The 24,658-nt window shown below is 39.3% G+C and overlaps 1 protein-coding gene across 2 annotated transcripts in view; it reads right to left on the reverse strand.

Annotated features, from left to right (window-relative positions):
• Positions 1-673: 673 nt before the first annotated feature.
• ryk (receptor like tyrosine kinase) overlaps positions 674-24,658 on the reverse strand; it is a 40,020-nt gene continuing 16,035 nt past the window's right edge. Inside the window, exons 7-16 of one of the 2 annotated variants that reach the window (XM_028028528.1) lie at positions 22,704-22,804; positions 20,314-20,397; positions 17,497-17,622; positions 13,910-13,996; positions 12,314-12,383; positions 10,988-11,120; positions 7,878-7,987; positions 7,608-7,767; positions 5,283-5,419; positions 674-1,721 (exon numbers count right to left, since the gene is read on the reverse strand). In XM_028028528.1, the coding sequence (XP_027884329.1) occupies positions 1,610-1,721; positions 5,283-5,419; positions 7,608-7,767; positions 7,878-7,987; positions 10,988-11,120; positions 12,314-12,383; positions 13,910-13,996; positions 17,497-17,622; positions 20,314-20,397; positions 22,704-22,804 (1,120 nt within the window). In that variant the 3' untranslated portion in view covers positions 674-1,609. The remainder of the gene's footprint in view (positions 1,722-5,282; positions 5,420-7,607; positions 7,768-7,877; positions 7,988-10,987; positions 11,121-12,313; positions 12,384-13,909; positions 13,997-17,496; positions 17,623-20,313; positions 20,398-22,703; positions 22,805-24,658) is intronic. The other variant, XM_028028530.1, reaches the window with a different exon arrangement.

Here is a 24,658-nt window from a genome sequence, read left to right on the forward strand (position 1 = left end):
GGATTCTAACAACAAAAACCAGAGAAGTTTGGCCCAACTTAACTTCAGAGAGAGAAGCTAGCTTTGACCGCCTCGTTTACTCTGAACCGAGCAACAGTAAGCGAAATGGTACGGTTCCCAAATAGTAAGGAAATGAATAAAAACTTCTAATAAATCTCACTATTCTGCCATTTAGCAGATCAAAATAACGTCTGCAATGTTGACGTAAAACAGGAAAACCTCAGTGGCTTAATGCTAAACAGTGCGATTCTTCAGAGTGTGTATGAACATCTGGTTTCAGATTTAAATGCCAACTGGTAGAAAATTAATTTTTCTGTTTTTACATGCTCACGCAAACGTGGCTGAACTCCATTAGCGACAAAATTAGGGACACACCGGTCCCTAATTTTGGGGTGGGAGGTTTAGTATCGGCCAAAACTGATCTGATACAGAAAGACAGCAGAATTTATTTAAAACTTTCTTCTTTAAACAGACATAAATGCCCTGAATTACAAATGCAGTTGACAACTCTGCACCAGTACAGCACACTGATGTACACCAGCAGCTTCACAAGCTTGGTCAAACATGTAAAAACAACTTTCATTTGTTCAGTCGGTGCAATTAGGCCTTTGAAGGAGTATGAACGGTGTGTTTGAAAAAGAAAATAAATAAAAAGAGGAATAAACTGATCACACTGTTTTTAAAAGATCCCATTTTATTTGTGGATATGAATTTGGGAAGCAGTTTACAACCTTATCTCGACATGCAGTGACCATAAAAACACATCACAAAGATGCTAAAGGGTGGAAGAATACAACGAGAGCACGCAGGTTGGCAGTCGTGTGTTTTTTCACAGTGATTGATAGCACAAACGTTTCGACAAATCACTCAGAAAATTCTGGCTGGGGCTGGTTCTGACACAGAACAATCAAGCTTATACAAAAAAACAAAACAAAAAAATCCAAAACCATAAATCAAAAGTACAAATAAAGAAAGGAGAGGGGGATCCAATCCAAGCCGAGGAGGATTCTGTGTGTAGCTTCGCTGCGGTTCCGTCCACAGAGCGGCCGTAAAAATTAGAGCGTTGGCACGGTTACGCTCATCCAGGAAGCTCATCCAGAGGAAGCGCTGTACCATTTGAAGAGCTCTCACAAATATCACAACACACACACAAGTAAGTGTGTGTGCCGTTTCCAGGTCGCCTCTCGTACCGAGCCGGAGCAAATCCAAACGTCTGGGTCGACACCAGCTGTACCGGCCGGGCGGTTAAAGTCTACCATTCAGAACAAATTCACCACTTTCACCGTTTTGCTCAGTTACAATTCATCACTGCCCTGTCGCCAGAAAATGTTGATGAGTCACACAGGAGGAGGACATGCTTCCATTGTTCCAGTCCTCTGGGGGGGAAGAAAGAGATGCTTTGAAAGCGACCGCAACAGAAAACCAAGAATCTTATTTTATTTATTTTTTTACTCCTCTATGCAGTAAAAAGGCAATTAAACAAATAAAAAAAACTGTACAAAGTCAAAGAATCTCTGATAAGGCACATTTTACACGAGTCCAAAAGCCTTTAGAGTTTTGTTTTTTTTCTTTCTCCTTCCAGCTTTCGTTTACACGAACATGCCCGTTTTTACACGTAGGCACCCAGCGCGGCGTGAAACTCTGTGAGGCACTGAACGAGCTGCTGAAACTTTGGCCGCTCCTCTGGATCCAGAGCCCAGCAACAAGCCATGACGGCAAACCTGCCAAACGAGAGAGAGGAGGGGAAAAAGGAAAAAAAAAGCACACAGTTCAGGCAAACACATACACACAACATCGCTAAGGACAACGCTTCCTGTGAGTAGAGGTTGGTAGTAGCCAAGCCATTGTTTTTGGAAGAAATGGCGTCTAAGAAATGTTGATTATGAGCGCTAATAATCTTGGAAATAAAGTTACAACAAGTGGAAGTTGTGACACTGGACAGATTTTTGCTGGATCAAACCAAAGTGTGGGAGTTATCCTACGACAAAAGCTGCATTTGCATTGTAAACATGCGCAACACTTTTGTCGGAATTTTTTTTTTTTTTTACAATTGCAGTGTTTCCATTAAATAAAAACAATTAAAATCACAAATCAAGTTTATTCTGAACTGTCACTGTGGCAACACTAATATTTTTGCCTAAAAAAGCTGCAGGTCCAAGACTGTCGGGCTGTTCGTCTTTCTGCCAGGCGCATTTAGAGACTGATATTGTTGCCCAGTTTTGCTCTGCAGATTCTCATGTGGATTTAGATCTGGACCATTCTTTGACTGCATGTTTAAAATGTATCCGCTGGAAGATAAACCTCTGCCTCGGTTTCAAGTTTTTGCAGCTTCTAGCAGTTTTTCCCCTCAGTGTTTCTCTGTATTTAACTCCATCCATCTTGCCGTCAGCTTCCCTGTAACTTTCAGAAGAAGAAATAGCAAAAAATAAAACAAGTCGCGACAGCATGATGCTGACACCACCATGTTTTGTTGCAGATTGAGAAGTCAGGATGTGAGGTGAATTTAGTTTCTTTAATTTACCTTTACGTCTTCATTGAAGACTATGACATGGACACGATTGTCTGGTGGGGCCAAAGTGGTGGTCAGCATATTTTGAAGAGGGGCCATGGCCCCTCCCTGCCCACCTCTTAAGGATGCCACTGCTTGGACCCGCTGCCACATGTTTGCAGTTTGCCCTTGTGTTACCCTGTGCTTCTTAGCTGCTTTGCTAGATTAGCAGCAATTAAAAAAAATAAAAATCTTTAAGATAATTTACTAATAGTTTTTGAAACGTACCCCTGCTCCTCCAGGATTTCACAATTGCTTCTGAAATTTTTTGCAGTCAAAATGACAGATTTTGTGGCGCTACTCTAGAAACATTTGCAAGGAATTTTGCAATAATTTCAGAATCTACATATGGAAAAAAAAAGCATAGATTTTACAAACATTTTTATTCTTTAAAAAACCTAAGTAACTCAAATTTTGCCACTCGTGTAATGAACACGGGCCATAACTTGACATCAAAAAAATCTCTAAACATATATATTTTCCTTCCAGCTCACAATTGTGCACGATTTTGTGTTTGTCTACCCAGTAAAATCCAAATCACATCCATTGAGACTTGCTGTTGTGACGTGACAACTGTGAAAAGGCTGCAGGGGTGTGAACGCTCATCAAGGCACTGAGTTTGAGCGCTTCCTTGTTCTAGCCAATCATCAAGCTTGTCTTTCCTGAGTGCCTAGCGACTGGGCACCAGATTTTCAGCTGAGAAAAACTCTCGTTCTCATCCATCAGTGTGAAGCCGGTGACCTCGCCGCGGTCTCAGTATTGAGGAAACAGCCCATAAATAACAATGCAGCGGTGGGCACCGGCTGCACCCTGTGCTCGACAGTTGCAGGATGTTGATAAGTTTCGCATCGTCCTGCGCTGGCAGCGGCTGAGCGTCTCGGTTTAATTCGGCCCCGCTGTGACATAAACACCGTTTGATCAGCAGCACGCTTCTTTTGTCGAAAGCTTGTAAGAACAAGCCTGGCTGCAGCTGAACACACACACGCTTCGCTGCAGGTGTCAGCTAACTGATGGCTAGGAGTTTATGGAGATTCCTCATCCTGAAGGAACCCAACGGTAGCTTCATGTCGCTCTTGGACTGAAACTTGTTTTTGTGACTGGGTGGCATGTTTCACAAAGTATGGTACATTTGGCAACAGTTCGTGGAACTATTTATTGCCTAAGACATGTTTGACGTTGCTGACGTGACAATAAGACAGGTCATTGCCGAGGAACCGGTGTATCATGACGATCTGCGTAATAATGCGCTGAGACGGCCCGGGCCTGTTGAGATACGGCATGCAGCAGGCCTCTGAACGTTTCCCGGGGAATCTGGCACCATGATGTCAATCCTTTGAGATTTAAACTGGAAACTGCATGAATCAGAGCCGTTTGTCCAGAACATCACACATATGCTCAACTGGACAGAGACGGAGGGTTAAAAAGGGGCAGTATTTATGAGTTTTCCAGGCACATAGTGTCATTTTATGACACAATAAAATGTTCTAAAATTTTGACTATGTTAACTTCAGTTGTTAAAAAGTGCTATACATGTCAAATATTAAATAAAGGAAGAATAAAGAGTGAAAAACTAAAAAGGTGTGTGTGTGGTTGGGGGGTTAATTGATTATTTTCATGATATCCATTCATTCAGATGGTCATTTTGAGCAAACAATATGACCAGTTAAAAGTAGCAGCACAAGCGAGTGAGTTGTATTAGCAGAGATAACTAACAACTGATGACGTCATCTGGGACACTGTGGAATATTATATTGAGTTGTTAGCATGTCATGAAATCATGAAACTGTCGTAAAGCCACTGTCTTTAGTCAGAGGCTTCTACAGATTAGTTGCAACACTGACTGCTAGAGAGATACTTTCATCACCATCCACAACAACCGTTTGAAGATAATTTGAGTTCAGACTTTTAATTTCCCTTTGGGATAAAGAATTTCTGAATTTTACTGAATATTGTGAATATATGAATGAATCAGTTTTATACCAGAAAAAGTCCTAAATAATAGATCGTGACATAAACAGTACTTTTAAAGCTGCTACTGCATTTTGACTTACAGCTGCTTCAGAAACAGGTTCGTTCTGCCTTTTGGAGTTTGATTGTGATTAAATGGAGGTGCTTTTAGTTTTTAGCTTCCTGTCTCAGATTTTCTATTTCTAAATATTTAACAATATTAATATTAAGAACTTCATCTTAATTATTTGTGTCATGCTGGAGAGGGTACTTTAAACATACTTTGCATCTTGGTTAAGGTATGATACATAAAAGATTTTCTAGGTGAACTCTCAAAATAGACTTTCAAACAACCAAGTACACTCCCCAGATTTAAAATGGATCCAGAGCTACTTTCACCTTTCACATGACATAAATCCTGCTCAGTTAAAGTTTGAGTAAAACAAACAAATCTGTCAGGAGGACAGAGCAAAGTAAAATCAAGTCCATTAAACAAATATATTTTTTGTTGAACTAGCTTTTGATTCAACATTCAGTTCCATTAACTTTCTAGAAATTGACTTGACATTGTTTGGAAAAGTTCTCCAAACCAATCAGATTATCCACACACTTGGAAAATTTATCTACAGATTTAGTTCTGGATTGTCCCAAAGCCCTCATTCTCCTCCCATGAATTCATTATTTTGTTGATTTGTTGATTTTCTAATAACACAGATGTAGTTTGAGGTGCAGAGTTCCCTATAAATCCTCACAGTTAACGAATCGACCCTTCAGTTTATCAACTCACAGTTCATCTGGACAGTTGATGGGCTGTGCTATTCTGTAGCCGTCCTTTAGGTAGGCCGACATCTCGAAAGGGTCGATGTCGACGTAGGGGGTCTGGCCCAACGTCATGAGCTCCCACAGCGTCACTCCGAAGGCCCACTGCAGACACACAGAACATGATTGCATAACCGCTAAGCTCCAGTCAACACAAGCTGTCGGCCTCCATATGTTTTCACTTTACAGGATAAACATCATCGCCGTTTGTTTAACGGACGCGGAAAACCGGCGGTGCCCTCTTGTGTTTTTAAATAAGAGGGCATGAACAATACGAGGAAATTATGTCAAAAATGTCCTTGGAATATAAATCGCCACAGCGAGTTTTTGTTGAGGGATAGAAAGTTTAAACTGCAGGGCGGCTGTTGTGAGAAGGGACACGGAGTGATCGGGCTACTGTTGCTTTTCGTGCTGAGCTTTTCAGAGACTAAAAGTACAAAATGTCCATCAAAACAAAACTAAATTCACTTAACTAGTCATTGCTGGTTATTTTTGAACATAGTTAATGATTCTTTTCAGGACCAGAAGCCTAGATCTAACTGGTTTGCTTTAATTAGGCTGATTCAGTTAGCTCAATAAAACTAATTAGACTGTAGCTCCTGGAAGTGAGAAAATGCTCTTTTCAGTTGTTTTTTTCTTTTTTTCGTTAACATGGCCTTTATGGCTCACACCCAGAGTGGTATGGGCTACAGGGGCGGCACAAAAACTGAATCATTTTCTTTCAATGTGTCGAAAAATATTGCTGTACACTTACTAATTAACACGTCCTTTTCCTAAACTAGTCGTTGTTAACAATGAGACTTTGTTCTCAACCAACTTAAATTATTGCCTTTTTCATACTTTTGCAGTTAGGAGCGGTTCACCACAGGATACCAATTTCTACTGAATACAACTGAGAGTTATTCTTATTGTTAGGGCTGCATGGTGATACCAGCTGCCATGTATGCTTATTGTCTTCTTTCCTCTCTTGTCTATGCTTCCATCACTCTGTTACTTTTAGCTTATTAGGAAATGATGCTGGTGTGAGACTCTGTCCAACTACAACGTGTTTAAACTGCAAGTTCATAACACTTCATGGTAGGGGTGCACCGATCACCCTCCCAATATTCTGTAATTGGCCGATTTTCACATGTGAAGCTGATCTTCTTTACCTCGGCAAAGATCTAAAAATCAACCACTGTCCTCTTCTGCTCTCCCGTGAGAAAGGTTTAACTGGCAGACCGGCCCACCGGGTCATGTCAACACTTTTACAGTTAACAATCGTGACCCCACTGTTGCCAACTCAGCAACTTTCTTGCTATATTGAGCAAAATTTCAGAGAAAAATAATTGGCATCGGCCAAAGTCGGAATCGGCAGATTAGGCTTTTTAAAGATTGGTAATCGGCCAGAAAACTGCAGTCGGTGCCCCCCTACTTCATGACATATATTAGACCACGACTACTGAACTCTAAACAGTCCTTAGCAACATCAGGGTTTATGTAGGTTTCACCAACTCAAATGTAAGACTTTTTAAGGCCATTATGGATGGAACCATGATAAACGCAAAAAAAGCTAGCTAGCAGTAGATCTGTGGATGAAGCAAATTGTAGAACCACGACCTGTTTGTTCTATAAGAAGAATTGGAATTAGATATAAATTGTAGCTAAAAATATAAAATATAAACATAAAATCTACACTAAAAACGTCAAGTTGTACAAGATGGTTTAGAATGCTCCTTGAGAGCGCGGTGATGATGTACTCTATAAAGCCTGCTCTTAGATCACTGCTTACGGCCACTGCAAACATTTCCAGCAAGTTCTTAACACTATGGCTGTAACTCTCTCATCACATCCATCTTCCAATGTGGTGTGTGAAACCCAGTGGTGTAAAGGTACAGAGTATGTACTGGATATGTGTAACGGTGATGCACAGGGACTTGTAAGGACTTCCTCAGAAGCTCAGCTGCTTGGTAATGCCGGGCCTCTATAAACTGTAAGTGCCATGGAGCAGCATGACCATAAGAGGAATGTTGAAGGATGGAAGTGAGCATCTGGCTGGAGTAAAAGTCTCTGTGGATCTGCTAAGTGTTGCTACTTGCCATCTTTAAACAGGAAGGAGGGGAGCACCAGAAATACATGGTGGGCTCTTTCTGCGCCTCCCTACCCCTTTTTAAAGCCATGAGCAACTATCAAAAGAATGCCCAGAACACAATTGATCCCGTTTCCTGGATGGGCCCTTTCAACCTTGCGCTTCTTGAAAATAAACTAAAACCCTCGAGACAGGAAACGCTGTACCTGCCAGTGGATTTCTTACCACGTCACTGGCGCTGGAGAAGTCGTTGTTGAGCAGGCTTTCCAGGGCCATCCAGCGGACGGGACGGTTCTCGTTATCCCCCAGGCAGTGGTAATCCATCGGAAATAGATCCCGAGCGAGGGCGTTGTCCGTGATCTTCACCTGCATGTTGTCGTCAATGCTGTCAGGGGGTAGAAAGGGAGGGCTTAGGCATTCCCCGACCAAAAAAAACCAGAGAAAAAAAAACCTGGAGCATAATGGGAATCAGCGAGGACAATTGTTGCCACTTACACGCAGTTCCGAGCAGCGAGGTCTTTGTGGATGACCTCCCTGCGAGCAAGGTAGCTCATTCCGCACGTGATCTGGATGGCCATGTAAACCAGGTCCTGCTGAGAGATGGCCTGACGGGAAATGGGAGAAGCGCAGAGTGAAAACGAGCAGTTGAGAGGGAGTTGAAGGAACACAAGAGGGAGAACGGAGCACAGCTGATGGGACTTTAAGGTGGTGGAACATATGACGTGTATTGAACTTCCTGTGTTTCTTTTGTAATGGGTCAAAGATGAGCGCCAGAGGCATGCTGACTGCTACAGTTAATAGCTCAAAATGTTTCAAAAGCATGCCTCAGCACATAATTATTACAATTGTGTATGTGTTTTTTAATTCAGATTCCCTAAAATGAGCATTTCCCTTAATAATCTGCAACCTTAGTAGGGAGGTCTATGAGACTTGGGACACATGTAGTGTCCCAGTCTCATTTCTGCAGACAGCTCTTTCAGAACTCATTAAGCTTCAGAAATGAACAAGTTCTTGCATATTCTGCTTTAAAATCTAACTTTGGGTCGCTGTAATATCTCAGATGAATATCTCCCTGAAAGGTAAATAATAGGGTTTGAAAAAAAAACCAAACTAGCACAAGCTATTTTTCTTAAAGGCCAACAAACGTGACATGGCACGCTTTCCTAAATTCCTACAGTCAAATTAAGAAAGACAGAACGATTGGATTGTTCGTCGAATCTTGCTAATTTTACTTCTGTTTCTGAAGTAGCAGAAAATTGTTTTGTTCTGTTTTTTTTTTTTTTTGCACTATGCTACTTGTGAAGTGCATGGGTGTGTTAGGTTGCGTGTTCCTTTAACATGCATGACTGTCCACCACAGCTGAGAAGATGACGACACCTTCAAAGAAACTCAGTAATGACAACACCTCATGTCCAAGTGTGCAGTTTTATTTTCATCTAGTGCAATTAAATGAATCCTTGGCTCAGAAAAACATATATACACACACAGTGCATTTTCCTTGGTGTCCTATCAGAAGACACAAGGGAGTGCGAGATGAAACCAAAATAAATCATACCTCACCACAAAAAAAAAAGAAAACTCAAACAGCGCACGAAGACGAGTTAAATATCAGCTACTAAGGGTGAAAAACAACCAACCAACACTTAGTTTAAATAGCTGCTTTAGTTAAATAGTTTAAAAGTTACCAGTTTGCTTTAAACTGTGTTTTAAAATGTAACAAGTTAAATTAGAAACTTGCAAGTCCTTACTATTATCAAACAGGGTTTCTTAAACTGTTCAAAGGCACAGTAATCTTAATCTTCTGCGTTTCGTTACAGTAAAAATCTCAACAAAATCATAATTCTGTCACTGAGCAAATATTAGTTAGTTTGGCTATTTAATCTGGTCTTAAACAGGAAGGTTTATTGTGACTTTATGTCTGATAGTGAGAATAAAAATGTTATATGTTACACGTAACATTTAGTTTCAACGATAAATGGCATAGGGTGAAAACAGGGTCACCTGCCAAACTAGTAAAAGTTTATAGTTTTAAATAGCAGGAAAAAAAACTACAGAAAACTGTATCTGTCTCCTTTTGGTGCCAAAAGCACACAGCGAAATGAGAGGTGGCTGATGTGTTGCTTGAACCTTCACAAAGGGCTTTTGATTAATGCAAACAGATGGCAAGCTTCATCTTGTGATTGCGAAATGTTTGCTAAATCTGTATTATGGAGCTGATTGAGCGCTTGGATCTGAGCTGGACATTTGCCAACTGGATTAAAGAGTTGCAGGTTTGGCTACACAAAAGCCTGACTGTCTGTACGAACGCGGTGAAAATCTCTGCCCCCGAGGACCGGCTTTATGGCTATATAAACAGTGTTTGTTATACCAGTGTGAACGGTAGTTCTTGTCGCTGCTACTTTTGTGGTGATTGCTGCTGAAACACAAAAATGCTTTTCAGTCTTGACAGTTTGATGGAGCCTGAAACGTCTAATTGAGGAGCTTTTATCATATCAGATGTCTCAGTGTGCTGTAGGATTATTATAGTTCTGGAATTTTCATTATAATTTAGTTCTAACTTTTTTTGACTAATGCAGTTGGTTTTATTTAGTTTTTAGAGTTAGTTTGCTAGTTTTTATTGCTTAAATATTGTTTAGTTTCAGTTTAGTTTTTATTACATCTACAGGAGCAGATTTAGATTTTTCATACTTTCAATCCAATTCAATTCTACAAAAAATGCTTAAATTACATGTTGTTGTAACTAATATTCTTCAGAGTTATTGAAGAATTTCAATAACTGGATTAATACAGACAGCAAATTTGAAGAAGCCTCTGACTGAAGGCACACTGTTTTTACTTTTGCTTTAAGTTTTTTGGTGGAGAATACAAAGATTGGTTAATGAATACTCAACAGAAGATATACATTATAAGAAATGTATTCAATTATTGTTGAACAACCACTGACTGGCGTTTTATTTTGACTTTTGCTGTTGCCATTTTATGGAGCAGCGTAAGTGTCAGGAGCATGGAGTGCCGTAATTTGCCAATAGCTGATGTCAAGTGGTTGTGACAGAGCAGAAGGCTGATAAATAGATGTTTTAGTATGTTTTAGTTTTAGAAATGCACGATATAGTTCCAGTCATAGTTTTTCTCCATTAATAGCCATTTTTATTCATTTCAGTTAGAAATGTTTCCTCAATTTCAGTTTGTTATTTTTAGGGGTGTTTCAGTCCGATACTGATATCGGAAATTGGCCTGATATCAGCCAAAAAATGAGTATCTGCTTATATCGGCTATTGTTGTTGTTGACTATTGTTCTCTGTTAGCGTAATATCACTTGGTAACGCCTTTTCTAGCATTCTAGACAACAAAATAAGTAACAAAAGTATGGACAAATCAAGCTGGTATCGTGTCGAGCCAATATCTGTATCGGCCATCATCCAAATCTGACATTTCCGTACCATACTGTGAGGTGAAAAGGTCGTATTGCGACATCCCTATGTATTTTGTTCAGTTTGGCTAAGAATAATAACCTTGGTGTGGTGTCATACATGACTTGTACTTACCTGAACATATCATCGTCCTTATTTCGAGGGGCTTAAAGCTACTGTGAACAAACGTCTCACCTGAGGATTGTTAGCCTCGGCTAGCTTGCACTGGCGCAGGAAGAGCTTGAGGTTGCCCCAGGCCATGAAGGGCAGCAGCACCATGGGCTTCTCTCCGTCCTCTGTACACACGTGGCATATTGGGAGCAAGTTTCTAAAGAAATGCAGAACAATGGAGACAGTGAATAACTCAGCAGATTTACTGCGAGTGTGGAGGAGCGATAGATAAAAAAAACAACACTGCCAACTGAGGTCAACTAAACCATTAAAGGGGGTGGATGTGTTGGGGAACTTATGAATGTGCTGACCGCTAATGCAACAAAGAGGAAGCACAGAAGGAACATGAAAGCATCTTAGTGAGAAACACGTAAGCTTGTAAAGGATTAACGCTGCTGTAAAGCAGAGTCAGTGGCGAAGGAAACGAGAAAACGACCAGCAGGAATAAAATCTCCAACTCCTCATTTTATGAGTTTTGTGTTATGCTTTTCTTGCCGTTAGATTTTTCTCTTTATCATTTATTCTCAAATATTGTGGCAAAGTATGAGGAAAGGGTAAAGGGTCACTCCACACCCTTCTGACACCATCAGAAGGGTGTGGAATGTATGAACAGCGGTGTTCCTCCACCAGCTTTAAAACAAACAGATGACCACAGGAAGTGAACTGAAATCGTGTTGCTAGAAAATGTTTTACTGATAAGAATACATACAGTTTAACACTGGGTTTTCTGTAGGTTTCACCAATTCAGATTTAAGACTTCTTAAAGACTGTTGTGAATGAAATTTAAGACCTATAGAGGGAATGTTTAAGTCTCGTGGCTCCGATCTAACATGGTTGATGTCTGCAGAGCCAAAGAAAGAGCTCTTGGCTTTTAAAATTTTTTTTTTACCATTTCTAAAAACTTTGCAGTCATTATCTGATCTTCAGGGGAGGATTTACTGGCAGAATAGCAGCTGTCTTCAATGTTTTCTCCTTTTGAATAATCGTTCTACTTACTTTATTGTTATTGAACAAAGACACAACATTTGGCAATGAAATGTCATAGCTTGGCTGCCGGACTACACAGAAGAAAATACTGAGAATCTGTAAGTGCCACTATAATACATATAGATGTGTAAATGATTTCTGGTGCAAGTAAGCAAAAAAAAAAAGGATGCAAACGTCGTATGTTCTTCCCTTTTCCTCACAACTGTAAAAAACGACAATATCAAAAACAAAGTTGTTTTTTTTACAAGCACAAAGTGAAATTGGATTCACTTCATATTTTTGCACATATATGGTGACATTATAATTTTTAATTTTTTTACTTCAGCAAAAACATTAAAATGCCTTCTGGCTGCTCCTACCTACCTATGATGAAGTCCTCTAAGTTTACAACTTTCTGTGAGCATCATGGTCACCTGCACCTCTGAGGCATGATCTAAGAAAAAAATCAGACAAAAAAGAAAAAAGGAAACATTAAGTCATGTGTAAAGAGAATTACAGCAGTTAAAAACCTTTATTTTTATAAACGTATCCTTTCTGTTGCAGAACTCCTCTCTTGTAGTGGGAAACTTCATTGGGAAGCTGACCTGTGCCAGGTTTTAATCAGTGTCTGCAGCTTTGGCTTCGCCTGGTACTTATTGTTCCCTTCCCAACAGGTACATGAGACGGAAGCAAGGATTTTTTAACAATGCCATAACTGGTAGTGGGGATATTGTTCACAGAGTGGTATCCACCCCACTCTGAGTAAACACCAGAGAACGGAGAGGTCAAGAGGAAGCTGGCAGAGAAAGCTGACACATGCCGCTGACAAAGAAGCTGGCCGGAGCACCAGCCCTCTTTCAGTCATGCAAACCTGCAGCGTGGAAATGACTTCAGAGTTCATTACTGTCCAGCCTGACTGTTCATTTATTGGACTGGAACCAGATCTGGTTTCCTGCTGAACCCGTTAGGTTAGCGGCAGCTAATTCTGTCCGACACCGCGTCGGGTGTGTAGCGGATCCCCAGGATTCGCTCATAAAGAAAACATGATGTTAAAAGCATCAATTACTTGTCAAAATTACGGCTGAAACGATTAATCGGATTAATGGTGGTGAATCGATTACTGAAATAATTGTCAGCTGATTTAGTTACAGATTAATTGTTAACTGGGAGCTCCAGTTAGCAATTATATATGTTGAATATGTTGCTTAAAGGACAACATATTCAGAGCAGAGTAATTAAGTCAAAACTATACAAAAAATTAAGATGAAAAGCCTTTTTCTTTAACCCACAACTCCTTAAATAGCAGCTTTAGATTTAGCCCTCCTTATTAATTATTAATTGGTTAACTGCAAGCCTAAACACATCAGCCCAAAGCTGCATTGATGAGTCGAGCAGAAAAAGCTAAACTTTTTACATGTTGATGTTTAAAGTTTTTGAGCTGCAGATGCAACCTTTGCTACAATCAAGCGTTCACTAAAGGAATGCTCATATTGCATTTTAAGAAGTAAAATATTTATTTTCAAACAAAAAAACGGAATTATTTATGTGTGCTTTCTACTGTATTTCTAACATTGCATAAAATAAGCTTCAGAGGTTAAATTAAAAATCTGCAAAATGTGGGATTTTTAATCAAACATTTAATCAACCGTGATCAGAGTTTTTCCTTTTCTCTCACCCAAAGAAAATGCATTTAATCAGCAATTTGTGTTTTATTCTGGTTATACGGTGATTGCCAGGTTTACAACCAGGATGCAACTCCAGTGAAACCATCTTTACCCCACATCATGATGCTACCACTACTGTGCTTTATAGTGAAGATGGTGTCTCTAGATGATGTGTGTATATTGAGAGATGCTCATACAGATGTCCTTGCTCTAAGTTTTCATGGCAGAAAATGTTATTCAAAATCTCCCAACAGCACGTGTTTGACTCATTTCTTGCCCACTTTGTTTGTAGAAAACGGCATTAGTCAGCACATACCTTTCACCGTCTTCACAAAGACCTGCTTCTCCTTGGTGGGGTCCTTTTCATCCAGCAGTACTCCGTGGAAGATGCGGCCAAAAGTGCCTGACAGAGACAAACCACGGGGGTTTCAATGGGAGCGAGGAGGCCAGAGGCGTCGCATTCATCGACTGAAAGGTCACCTCGCTCACCGGCTGATCTGTGGACAGAGTGTGGACGCATCCCTGCCCAAGACGCTTTGTCTCTACAGAGGGATTAAGGGGCTTTGGCTCGAGTTAAGCTGAAAACTGAAAAACTGGATCTTTCATCGCTTGGGACGGTGCAGAAATGCGCACGCCGTGGCGAGAAGAAACAACAGTGGAAAGGCGGGGGGGTGTGGGGATTAGCTTTCATTATCTTAATGTTACATCGCTGCCCGGAGACATTTCGGATTCCACTTTAGAACATAAACCATCTACATAAACTTGGAAAACAAATGGCAGCCTGGGGGCAAACTGAGCCTTAGTCTCAACAGGGAAAAGAGACGGAGCTGGAGAAGAGGGTTAGAGTTTAAGTGTCTCCCTCCCCTCTGCACCGTCTTCATCAAGCCTGTCTGGACCTGCAGGCTCCTTCACCCTTCAGCCCTGCATGTCACGTATTTGGAGTCTCGTGTTTTGACTGCCAGTAATTGATTTCTACGGTGCATTGCTAAATTATTCAAGACTTCTCAAACCTCCCCCCCACCCCCACCCCACATTTTGTCATGTGGCAGCTCAAATTTTCAGGAGTTTTATGTGGTTTTAGTAAGGGGTCTGTGGTTGTTATATTCCAAAATGTAACAGGAAGTTAAGGGAAAACAAAGCACCCAGATTACATGTATGTCAGAGCAAATTGATGAGAAGCTTTATTTACGTGTGGAAATCTGTGAAGCCATTGGCAAGTAACAGTTCTGGGATATTTAACATGTTGCTACACGATGAGAAATCTGTGTTTACAATGAAAAGCATTGACTGAAGTATATTTATGAAGAAAAAAAGTGAAAAGTTGTGCTAAACAATTATTTTTTTATGGTAATGATGCTTCCCAGTATTGGAAAGTCTGTTTATTTGTAAAATGAAAGCAAAATGTAAAAAAGTAAATAATTTGCCATCCACAAAATGTTGATAAAGAAGATAAGGAATCCAGAGGTTGAAAAGAGGTAATGCCTTTGGCCAAAAATGCTGAGGAATTTAGAAATGTTTCACAATGTAAACGTAGAAAAATAAATGCTAGCCTTAGCTTTTTTGGGGGGAAGGGTGGATTTTTTTCTGGGTGTTTTCATGCAAAGAACCACAAAGAATGACAAATTGTTTAATAAATATTCTCTCTTCCTAAAGTTGTCCTTTTTTGTTCTTCAGCTACAAATTGAGTGTTTTTTTTTTTTTTTTTTTACAAAACATTGTTTAGCTGGATTGAGGTAAAAATGGTGCCTAAAAAGGGTTCCAAAAGTCCCCTGTGTCAGTGAATTAATTAAAATTAAAATTAAAATTATTAACGAGTTTGGCTCAAAATGTTTTGATGCAGCAAACCATCGCAAAAACACAAAATCTTACCAAGTATTTTTGGCATTGTTTCTAGTGCAAGTATTTAAATACACTTGAAATAAGACCAAACTAACTCATAAGTAACTTTTAATCTAAAAGAAATTAATAAAAGAAAATGTTTTTGCAAAATGTCACCCTTTTCTATATTCCAGAGCATTTTAAAGTGTTCAAAATCAAAATGCAAAACTCAGATTTGAAACTCTGTCTTTTCATTTTGTGAGCATTTCATTTCATTTTCAGCCTTGATTACAGAAAAGTGCACACAGCTACGCATCACACACAGACGCACGAGATTACACTCAGAAACTGGGTGCCAATATTCTCTGTTTAGTGTCAATTTCAGAATTATAAAGCGTGTAAAAGATTTCTTATTTGGGGGCCAGGGGAAACATCAGTATATTTCAGAGTTAAGTCAAAGTTGCCACATAATTCCGCTGAAAAGAAAATGACTGGAAATGAATTTCATATTTAAAACTTTTTTTGTTGTTGCTGTACATTTACAGGAAAGCCAAAAGCTGATCTGAACACTGCCTACTTCCCACATTACATTTAAAAACAGAAGTGATGAAAGAAACAAGAAAAAAAAACACACAACTCCCACAGACTTGCAATGGATTGACTTGTATACGTTCCTGGTGATTCATGCGTCGTAACTGCGGCCCAGTGTAGGGCTGATGTCCAGAAAGGGAAGTTCACCATAATAACCATCCCATGAACACGCTGTAAACAGAGTGACTGCAGCGATGTAATGAAACTGAAGCCAAAAGCAGCTGTGATTGCATTTCTGCTGAGCTGAAGAAAGACGTTTGGAAGCTTGAACGTCAATGCCGCCCCCCTTCAATGTGTTACATGCTGTTCCTGGCAAGTATTCACCAACACTGACCTGATGAGGCACGCTCGTCCCCTGCAGAGAACGTCAACAACTTTCATACTAATGTCAACTCTGGCAGGGGTTATTAAAAGGCCATAATAAGCCTGAGTGGATTCTGTGATAATCCACACATAAAATTCATTCATTTCAACATTTTAACATCTGAAAATGTGTTTATAGAGCAGAGTTGTGTTGGTTTAGTTTGTGTTAGAAAGCTCAAGTCACCCTCACGTCCATGTTAGTTCATGTGCTACGGATTTCTAAGTATTCCACCTCTTAAGAGTTTTGTTTTTGGTTTGTCTCACTTTTTGAAAAGAATCTACCCAAACCAATCCAGCCCTATGTGTACAGAGGATGCGCTACCTTGTTATAAACCATTAGTTACATGTCACCATCTGATTTCCGCCTGCACTTTAACCTCTATGGTTAAAGTACATAACCATAGAGGTTATGGTAAAAGTAACCATAAAGGTTACTTTTACCTCTATGGTTAACGTACGAGTCATACTTTATTTAAATGTTTAAAATTGAGTTAATTGCAGGGCCTGTAATTAATTAATCACAATTAATTGCATTTTAATCTAACATTTTAGACAAGATAAGAAATATTTTCAATTCAAAACCAACTTCTGCTGATAATTATTGAATAAATAGACATATGAGCTCAACAACAGATAGATTTTGTTTTCAATCTGTTATTTAGGTTATTCAACTTTCAGATTGGTGCAGAGTTATTGCACTCATTCAGCTTCCAGGTGTTTCAGAAAAAAAGTGTTTTAGAAATGTGGACTGGCTGACATCATCACTGGAGACGTCTGTACTGCAGTTTCCTGTTTAGCACTTAGATGCTTTTTAAGGCTTGAATAGCTTCACTGATAGGCTAACTCCTTTTAGCACGACTGGAACACAATTATAGTCTTTTCCAGTCTTTTCAATCAGATCATGTTTAGTAGGCCAAGAGAAGCACATTTGTCGTCCATTGGTGTTGTTTGCGGATGTGCGTCAGATTTACAGGTGTACCAGAGAAGGATTAGGAACCTTTGTATATTGGGGAACAAACATGCAATTAATTGCATCAAAATTTTTAATGCGTTAAAGTCTGTGTAATTAATGAATCAGAATTAACGCGCTAAACTCTCGGTCCTAACTTCTTGTAATTATGAGATGGATACCTTCTTGTAAGACGTCTCGCAGCGTGACTCTGTCCCTTGAGATGGCGATGTCCTTCACTTTCGCCTTGGCCTCCATTAACGTCACACTCCTCAGGTCATTCTTCTCTATTCGGAGCGAAGGGTAACCTGTGAAAGGAAAAAGAAATATTCTTATTGCACAAACATTGCAGCGTTCTCTGAGCTTGGTGGACTTTTCTCTTGGATCGCTGAAGCAGTTGCTATATTTCAAATAAATCCCAGCGATTACAAGAAACAGACTCAGGAAGACGTGCTGTACCTTACATGCATATTGCATATAAGCCAGCTCATGCAAAGTCCTGTATTACAGCACCGTTGTTGCATAACCTTCCCCAATGTCTGCACTCATTAGCTGCAGGCCTACACGGTTCCCCACACCGTTTACACGTCAAGGAAAATGGCAAACGCTTCATCTTCAGGATGCCGATGATGAGTGACGGCTTACTTTCACGTCTTTGCATCTGCAGCCTGAAACTATTAAATCTGCTCCACCAGCCTGAACGACAGAGATTTGAAAAACTAGACTTGAATTATTTTTGCCTTTTCAAGTGGTACGAAAACTGGATTTTATTTGAAGGGGGTTGAAAACACACTGACCATAATATACAAATCTTACATTAAAAACCTTTTCTATTCCTTGGCATTACTTTGCATAAATCTATCATATTACATTCCCAAAAAAAAAACTTTAAAGTGTGTCATTGTTCAAAAAAAGTTGAAGGGATTCACAAAAGACTGTATTTTAGATGAAAACTTTATAGAAAACTGACCAGAACAAAAGTGGACTAAAAATAATTCAACAACAGATGATTTATGTAGACATATCATCTGAAAGCTGATATAAGAAAGTCTGACAGTAAGACATTGCTTAATACTGAGAAGAATATTTAAGAAAACTCACATTTTACTTCATAAAAACAGATTGATGCTGCCCCCTAAAGGTCACAACATCAACACTCATTTCAACCTTGATGCAATGAGGAGTAAACAAATGTGGAGTCAAATCGAGGCACAAGACAGAAAACAAACCAACACTGGACAGGAGGGTTGGAGTTGAGGCAGCTGTATAAACGATTGGAAGAGGACAATAAAGTACGTCAGAGATGGATTTCTGTTTTCTGTTCGCTCCATCAACATTTTGAGGTTTTTCCCTGAAAAATGTATGATTTATGCAGAAAAAAACAAGAAAACACTGTTGGTTTCTCAGATAAACAGGTTCTGAGGTCTGACAAAAACTACATTATGACAGAGGAACAGGGCTGCAAAAGTAATGCTAAATCTGTTCTTATACATTAACCCCTTACAGTGAGTGTGGGGCTGCAACTGAACATTATTTTAGTGATCAATTATTTTGATGACGCCACATACTGAAGATTTTTCATTTAACCTCAAGGCTTGTTTTTTTTTTAAATACAATTTTAGAAACACATTAAAAGATGCAAATAAATAATTCTGGGTAAAACAGATTCACAGAAAAATGTGAATTTATCTTAAATAAAATGTTTTTTCATAAATACATTTTGGACAGTTTTGGCTTAATTGCTGCTCTCAATGTGTTTTCTCAGCAAATGGTCTCTTTTTGAGTTTGTATTGTCCAATTATCAATTACTAAATTACTCAACGGTTATTTCAATAATTGATTAATCATAATTAATCACTTCAGACATAACTAAGTGTGTTCGTTCCACGTGTGTTAAATTACAGGCAGCAAATTAGTAGTAGCTAATTCTGGATTTTTTTTATAAAGTTATTTTTCCCAGGTGTTCAAATCTAATAATATCTGATTTACTTTAAAAATGAAGTCAGAGGAAGGGCAAATGGCATCAAAGCATATGCATTAGTCAGGAATGTCAGCTGCAGCATAGTGTGACACTGCAGCAGGTAATAGGAAGGATGAAAAAGGTGCAGCAAAGGTGATCCGTTTTCTCCTTTTGAGCTTTAGATCTCAGTTATGGAAAACGCAGGATTTAGAAATGGTGGCGGCATTTTGGAAATCTTAGAGTGAAGATAAGAGTCTACTTGGTCTATAAAGGGGAAACGTCACTCAAACAGCACCTCTAAAATCATCTCGTCTTTGTTTACAACTATTAGTAAACCTGTCCTAGTTTAGACACACACACAGTGTGGCATCTCCTTTGCAATTACAGATGCTTTATACAACTGAGGACTGTTCAGTACTAAACGCTTGTTATGTGGTCATAACTACATGGTACAATAAGCCAACAGAAGAGTGCAGCTATTTAAAAAAATGAAATTTTAATCAGACACAGTGATATTTTTAAAGGATTTCATAAAGATAAAACATGAATGTGTTGGTGTAGAACATTTACAACAGTTACAGGTCTTACATCCAGGAAGTTTTCATTGCGTTGGCATATTTTCAACAATGCAGCAGGAGACAACCCTGTGACCTGGGTCAGTTTTTTAAGAAAATAAACATTTTTGGCCTAAAAATTATTTGAATCTTGTTAATACTAAGCAGCAGCAGGTCAGAGCTTTATGAAATTCAGACATTGGTTTCAAAAGTCTGATTGGTGAACCCTTAAATTAAACGAACAGATCTTTATTCTTTGATGTCCATTGGTGCCCTGATATCAGAATTTTCTCACGTTATTAAAAACTAAAACACACAAAAAAGTTAAGACTCAGAGTTTTTTCTATCCAAGCCAAGCTGAGTACCTGAAGCGCTGAGGGAGCATTTGTTGGAGCTGGTAAAGTGTGGCAATAGCGTAGCATGTGCTGTGGCATTGTCAGTGTGCTGTGGCATTGTCTTATGATTCCTCTTCCTAATGAACTTACTTTTGGTTTCATGAGGGGGGGCACCTGGGTTTTGGAAGGAGGAGGCGGCAAGCTGGAGAATGGGTGCAGAGCCAGGGTGATTGTCTAATGACAGGAGGGGAAAGCAGGGAGTGGAAGGAGGGAGAAAGAAAGGGAGAAATAAGCAATTACAAGGTTTGCTCACACAAATTACAACGGCACCTGAACGGACAAATGGATGTAAATGCATCTGATTTTCAGTTTCCTTACACGTCCGTTAAACTGGGCTTGCTGGGGTGAAGTTCACAATATAGCTCTGGGTTAATGTATTGGTATAAGACAGAGAGAAAAGGCAAAAAGATGAAATGCAGATTTAATCCACAAGAGGGCAGTGATGGATCAATGATTTACATTTTATCACTGGTTCTCAACATAAACTAAAGCATTCCAGTTAATCTAACAGGTGATTTACCTCTGCAGAGCTGAATCAACTCATGTGTAACAAACAAGAAGAGGATAAAAGAGTCACTTTTCATCTTATTTAAGATTCACTAATGTTCTCTAACAAACCAAGGCCTTCATTGAACAGCTGCATTTATAGAGAGAATAAATCCCAACATGCAATTGAATATTTCCTAGCTAAAGCTACAATCATGCAGCAGGCAAATGTGACCCAAATCTGTTTTCTTCCCCAGATGTGACTTGACGTGAGACTTGCGTCAGAATTCTACACCAGAAGAAGCAAAACGCGGTAAAATTAGGACAACGGCTGAAAATTATATTTACCAACTTTTGAAAGACATCTGTGTCATTGAAGCGCATCACAATCCCACTGCTCTTAGTTCTGACTACACATTGATACAGAGTTTTCTACAGAAGTTGCAGTCGATGCGCCACAAAAGACCATTGATTTTGGTTTTTCACCAACTTCCTTCCATACCGTCGGCCGCCATTGCTGAATAAACCTTAAAAACTAATCCATAAACATTATTACTTCTGTAAACAATGCACTGTTGTGTGACGTCTACACTGTTTTTCTGTGCATGCCGGTCGCTTTGTTGTAGCAAACTGTTCACATAGAAGTCACATTGTGGTCGGATTTAGTTATTGCAATCAACGACAACGCAAAATAAAAAAATAAAAAAAAATAAATCAAAATCAGAAATCCTCTCTGACTTCTGAAGGTCCTAAGTTGTGCTGGACTTTATTAAGGGGCATCAGAATAACTTCCCTGCTGTATGTTACTAAATTCCAGCTAACTATGTTGAAAGGTATGGTTGCAAAATAAGAAAAAAAAGAAAAGTTCAAGGAGAGTGGAAACTTTGGCGCTGCACAGTATCTGGTGTGATCCACAATGGAAAATCAAATAATTCTGACCTTCAGAGCACTGAGGCACCTGCAGCAAATTACCTATCCGGAAAACATCCAAAACCAGAAAGAAAAAAAAAAGAAAAAATACGACTGCTGTCATGCATCTAGCGGCCAAAAACGCTGACATGTTGTTTTCAGTGAATGCTAAAACCTCCTTATTCTAACAGTTTTATTACTAGTGATGGTTAATAGATAAATAAATCAAGTCTAAACAAATCAGAGGAAACATTAATGTGGCGAGGGTCAATTCCTAAATCCAGTTTAGAACCCTGTTTCTAATGAGTGGGGAAAGAAAACGCTTAGCAGATGAAAGACTAGAAGTTATGAAACGGAACAACAAAAAAAACCTGCAAGAGTTCACCAGTGTCTGAACTTTGACCTCATTAAGAACCGCCTAATGAATTAAAGGTGTCAAGAGCCAAGTCTTTAGTTAATGCCCCCCCCCCCAATACGATGAACTTCACAGTGGTTTGTAATAGCGGAGGGACTGAACAGCTCCAGACATCCTCAGGCAGAACCAGCGAGAGCTCATCACATCTGCGCTCAAATCCGACGCTTCAGAAAGGTTCAGGGTTGTTTTGTTTATATGTAGCATTGAAGTTTGTTAGCACAAGTCTACCTTTCCCAGCAGGTTCTGTAATCGCATCAATTAGTGGTTTGATCACTTCCTGCCAGGTCCGGCATGAAAAGGTTGCCTTTTCTACCCCCCCGGCAACCGCTGCCTGATACGAAGCACATGGTGCTGATATTTACACGCTGCGCAGAGCAGAGGAGGTCACAGGGCTGACAGCCACAAAAAGACAGACAAACACCTCAGCAGCGGCTGCGTTTGTCATCATATGATACCGAGTGAGGCTAATTGTGTTATTCAGCCGACTATTAGATTTGGAAAAGCATCTGCAGTTTGCCGATGCCGGCAGGGCGACAGTATAAAAAAAATAATAAATAGCACGCCGGACAGAGTTATGGATCTAATCTAATCTAATGTGGAGGATAACGGTGTGAACGCCGAATGCACACGCACACACACACACAGTGCAGATGGAGCAAGAACACCTTACTGGTGACGGAAGCGGCGTTGTTTGGCGTGTCGGCCCTCAGGTACTGAGTGGTCTGGGTGGACGGCTGAGAGAGACCCTGTGAGCTTCCGCTGTCACTCACACTGATACAGAGGAAAGAAAACATGATGCAGGTGATCAAACAGCAGAGATCAAATGAAAAAAACAAAAACAAACACTAATTTGGTTTTTGTTATCTAGTTTCAATCCAATTCAGTTCAGTCTTATTTCTAGAGCGCCAATTTACAGCAAATGTTGCCTCGAGGCACTTTCCAAAAAAAAACCATTTCACAAAAAAAATAATATATATATATATATATATTCGGAACACAATAAGAACATGTATGGTTTTTCAAGCTCGAATACTTCAACTGCATATTAAAATAGGGACGAAGCTAACTTTTATCCCTGCTTTTTTCTCTGTGATAGCAGGGAAAAGTGGACTCCAGTATTTTCAATCCCTCCAGGATGCTGCCATCTTTCTTTGTGGTTGTTGCACCCTAAAGTTACTGATTTTGAGGCAACTTTTTGAAAATGTTGTGGTCAAAGTTGCAAGTTTTTAGTTAAGCTATATTTCTTTCAAAAATGTTGAAATTGCTGCACATAACCTTCCCAAAAAAGACAGGATTTTAACAAGGTTAATATTTAAAGTGAAAATGACGTTTTCATGTACCTTATAGAGACAGAAGCCTTAATACAAAGGAAATCATATCCTGAGTAGTTGACAGAGTGCAAAAGAGGAATTTCATATTGGTCATTCAAGTTAACATGAAACATTTACAAAGTAGGAGAAAATCCTTCAGAACAGCTCAAAGTGGTTTTTGTAAAGCAGAAAACGGTAAAGGCTAACGCTTAGCGTCACACATACCTTCATCTTCCAGGTTCGGCTTTCAAGAGAAAAGGAAGTTAAATTTGAAAAGGGTCAAAGGAATTGGTAAAATTCAACCGAGTTGCAGTGGTTGGTCAGAAACGAAAGAAATACAGAAAATCTTAAGGTGATTGGTCAGATTTATCCGTAATGTAGCGATGACTGCTAAAACTTGTAACTACACAAAGTTTGCGAATGAGTGAATTTGCATTAATAGTTGCGATCGCGACATCGTAACTTCCTGGAGGGACTGGAATAGAAGTGGCACAAGAAAGTAAAGTCATAAACGTTTCTCTATTGAGAATCTATGCTAATTTTTAGAGCCTAACAATGTGCAGAGCTGTACATGCTTAGCTAAGGCATGTACAGCTCCTGAACCATTTCAGTATTTGCCAGATTTCAAAAAGCAAGCAGGGTCGTTATTTTACTGGGATTTTATGAGAAGACAAACTACATCATGCTGCTTAACCGCAAAGTGGAAGAAAAAGGAAACATATTTTTTACATATGAGCTCTTTGTTATTTTTTTTCTCAAATAAAAGCACAAGTGTGGTACGAGTCGGCACAATATTCTACGGTCCAGCTCAATACAAAAAAAAAGGTAATACGCAGTTTTTTTTCAGGAAAGCAATGGCATCAGACATTTACCTGTGAAACAAATGGCAATCATGCGTCATTATTGTTCTACTTTTCTTTCCTTTTTGACTTTGGGGTGTTCTAGCAAATAAAATCCCAATAAAAGACCTTGAATCTTGTGGATGTGGTGGGGAAAAAACAGAAAATGTTTATGGTTCTTGAATACTTTCAGCAACAACAGACAGGAAAGGTTATCAAGTCAACAATAGGTAGGCTACCTTCTCCTGTTAGTCTTGAAGAATACAAGGAATTACTAAACGATCAGGAAACTTCAATTAGGGGCCAAGAAGAAATTAGGAAAGCATAGTTCAATAGAGGAATATTTATTAAAAGATTTTAAATCAAATGAGACTTTCTGAGTTGTGAGTAGAGTTTAACTCCAGGCAAAACAGGTGAAGTGTTTTAACAAAAAAAAAGAAGAAGCAATTTTTAGTCGGAAAAGTCAATAAAGGTTC

Source organism: Xiphophorus couchianus, chromosome 9, assembly GCF_001444195.1.
Source record: "Xiphophorus couchianus chromosome 9, X_couchianus-1.0, whole genome shotgun sequence".
Taxonomy (NCBI): domain Eukaryota; kingdom Metazoa; phylum Chordata; class Actinopteri; order Cyprinodontiformes; family Poeciliidae; genus Xiphophorus; species Xiphophorus couchianus.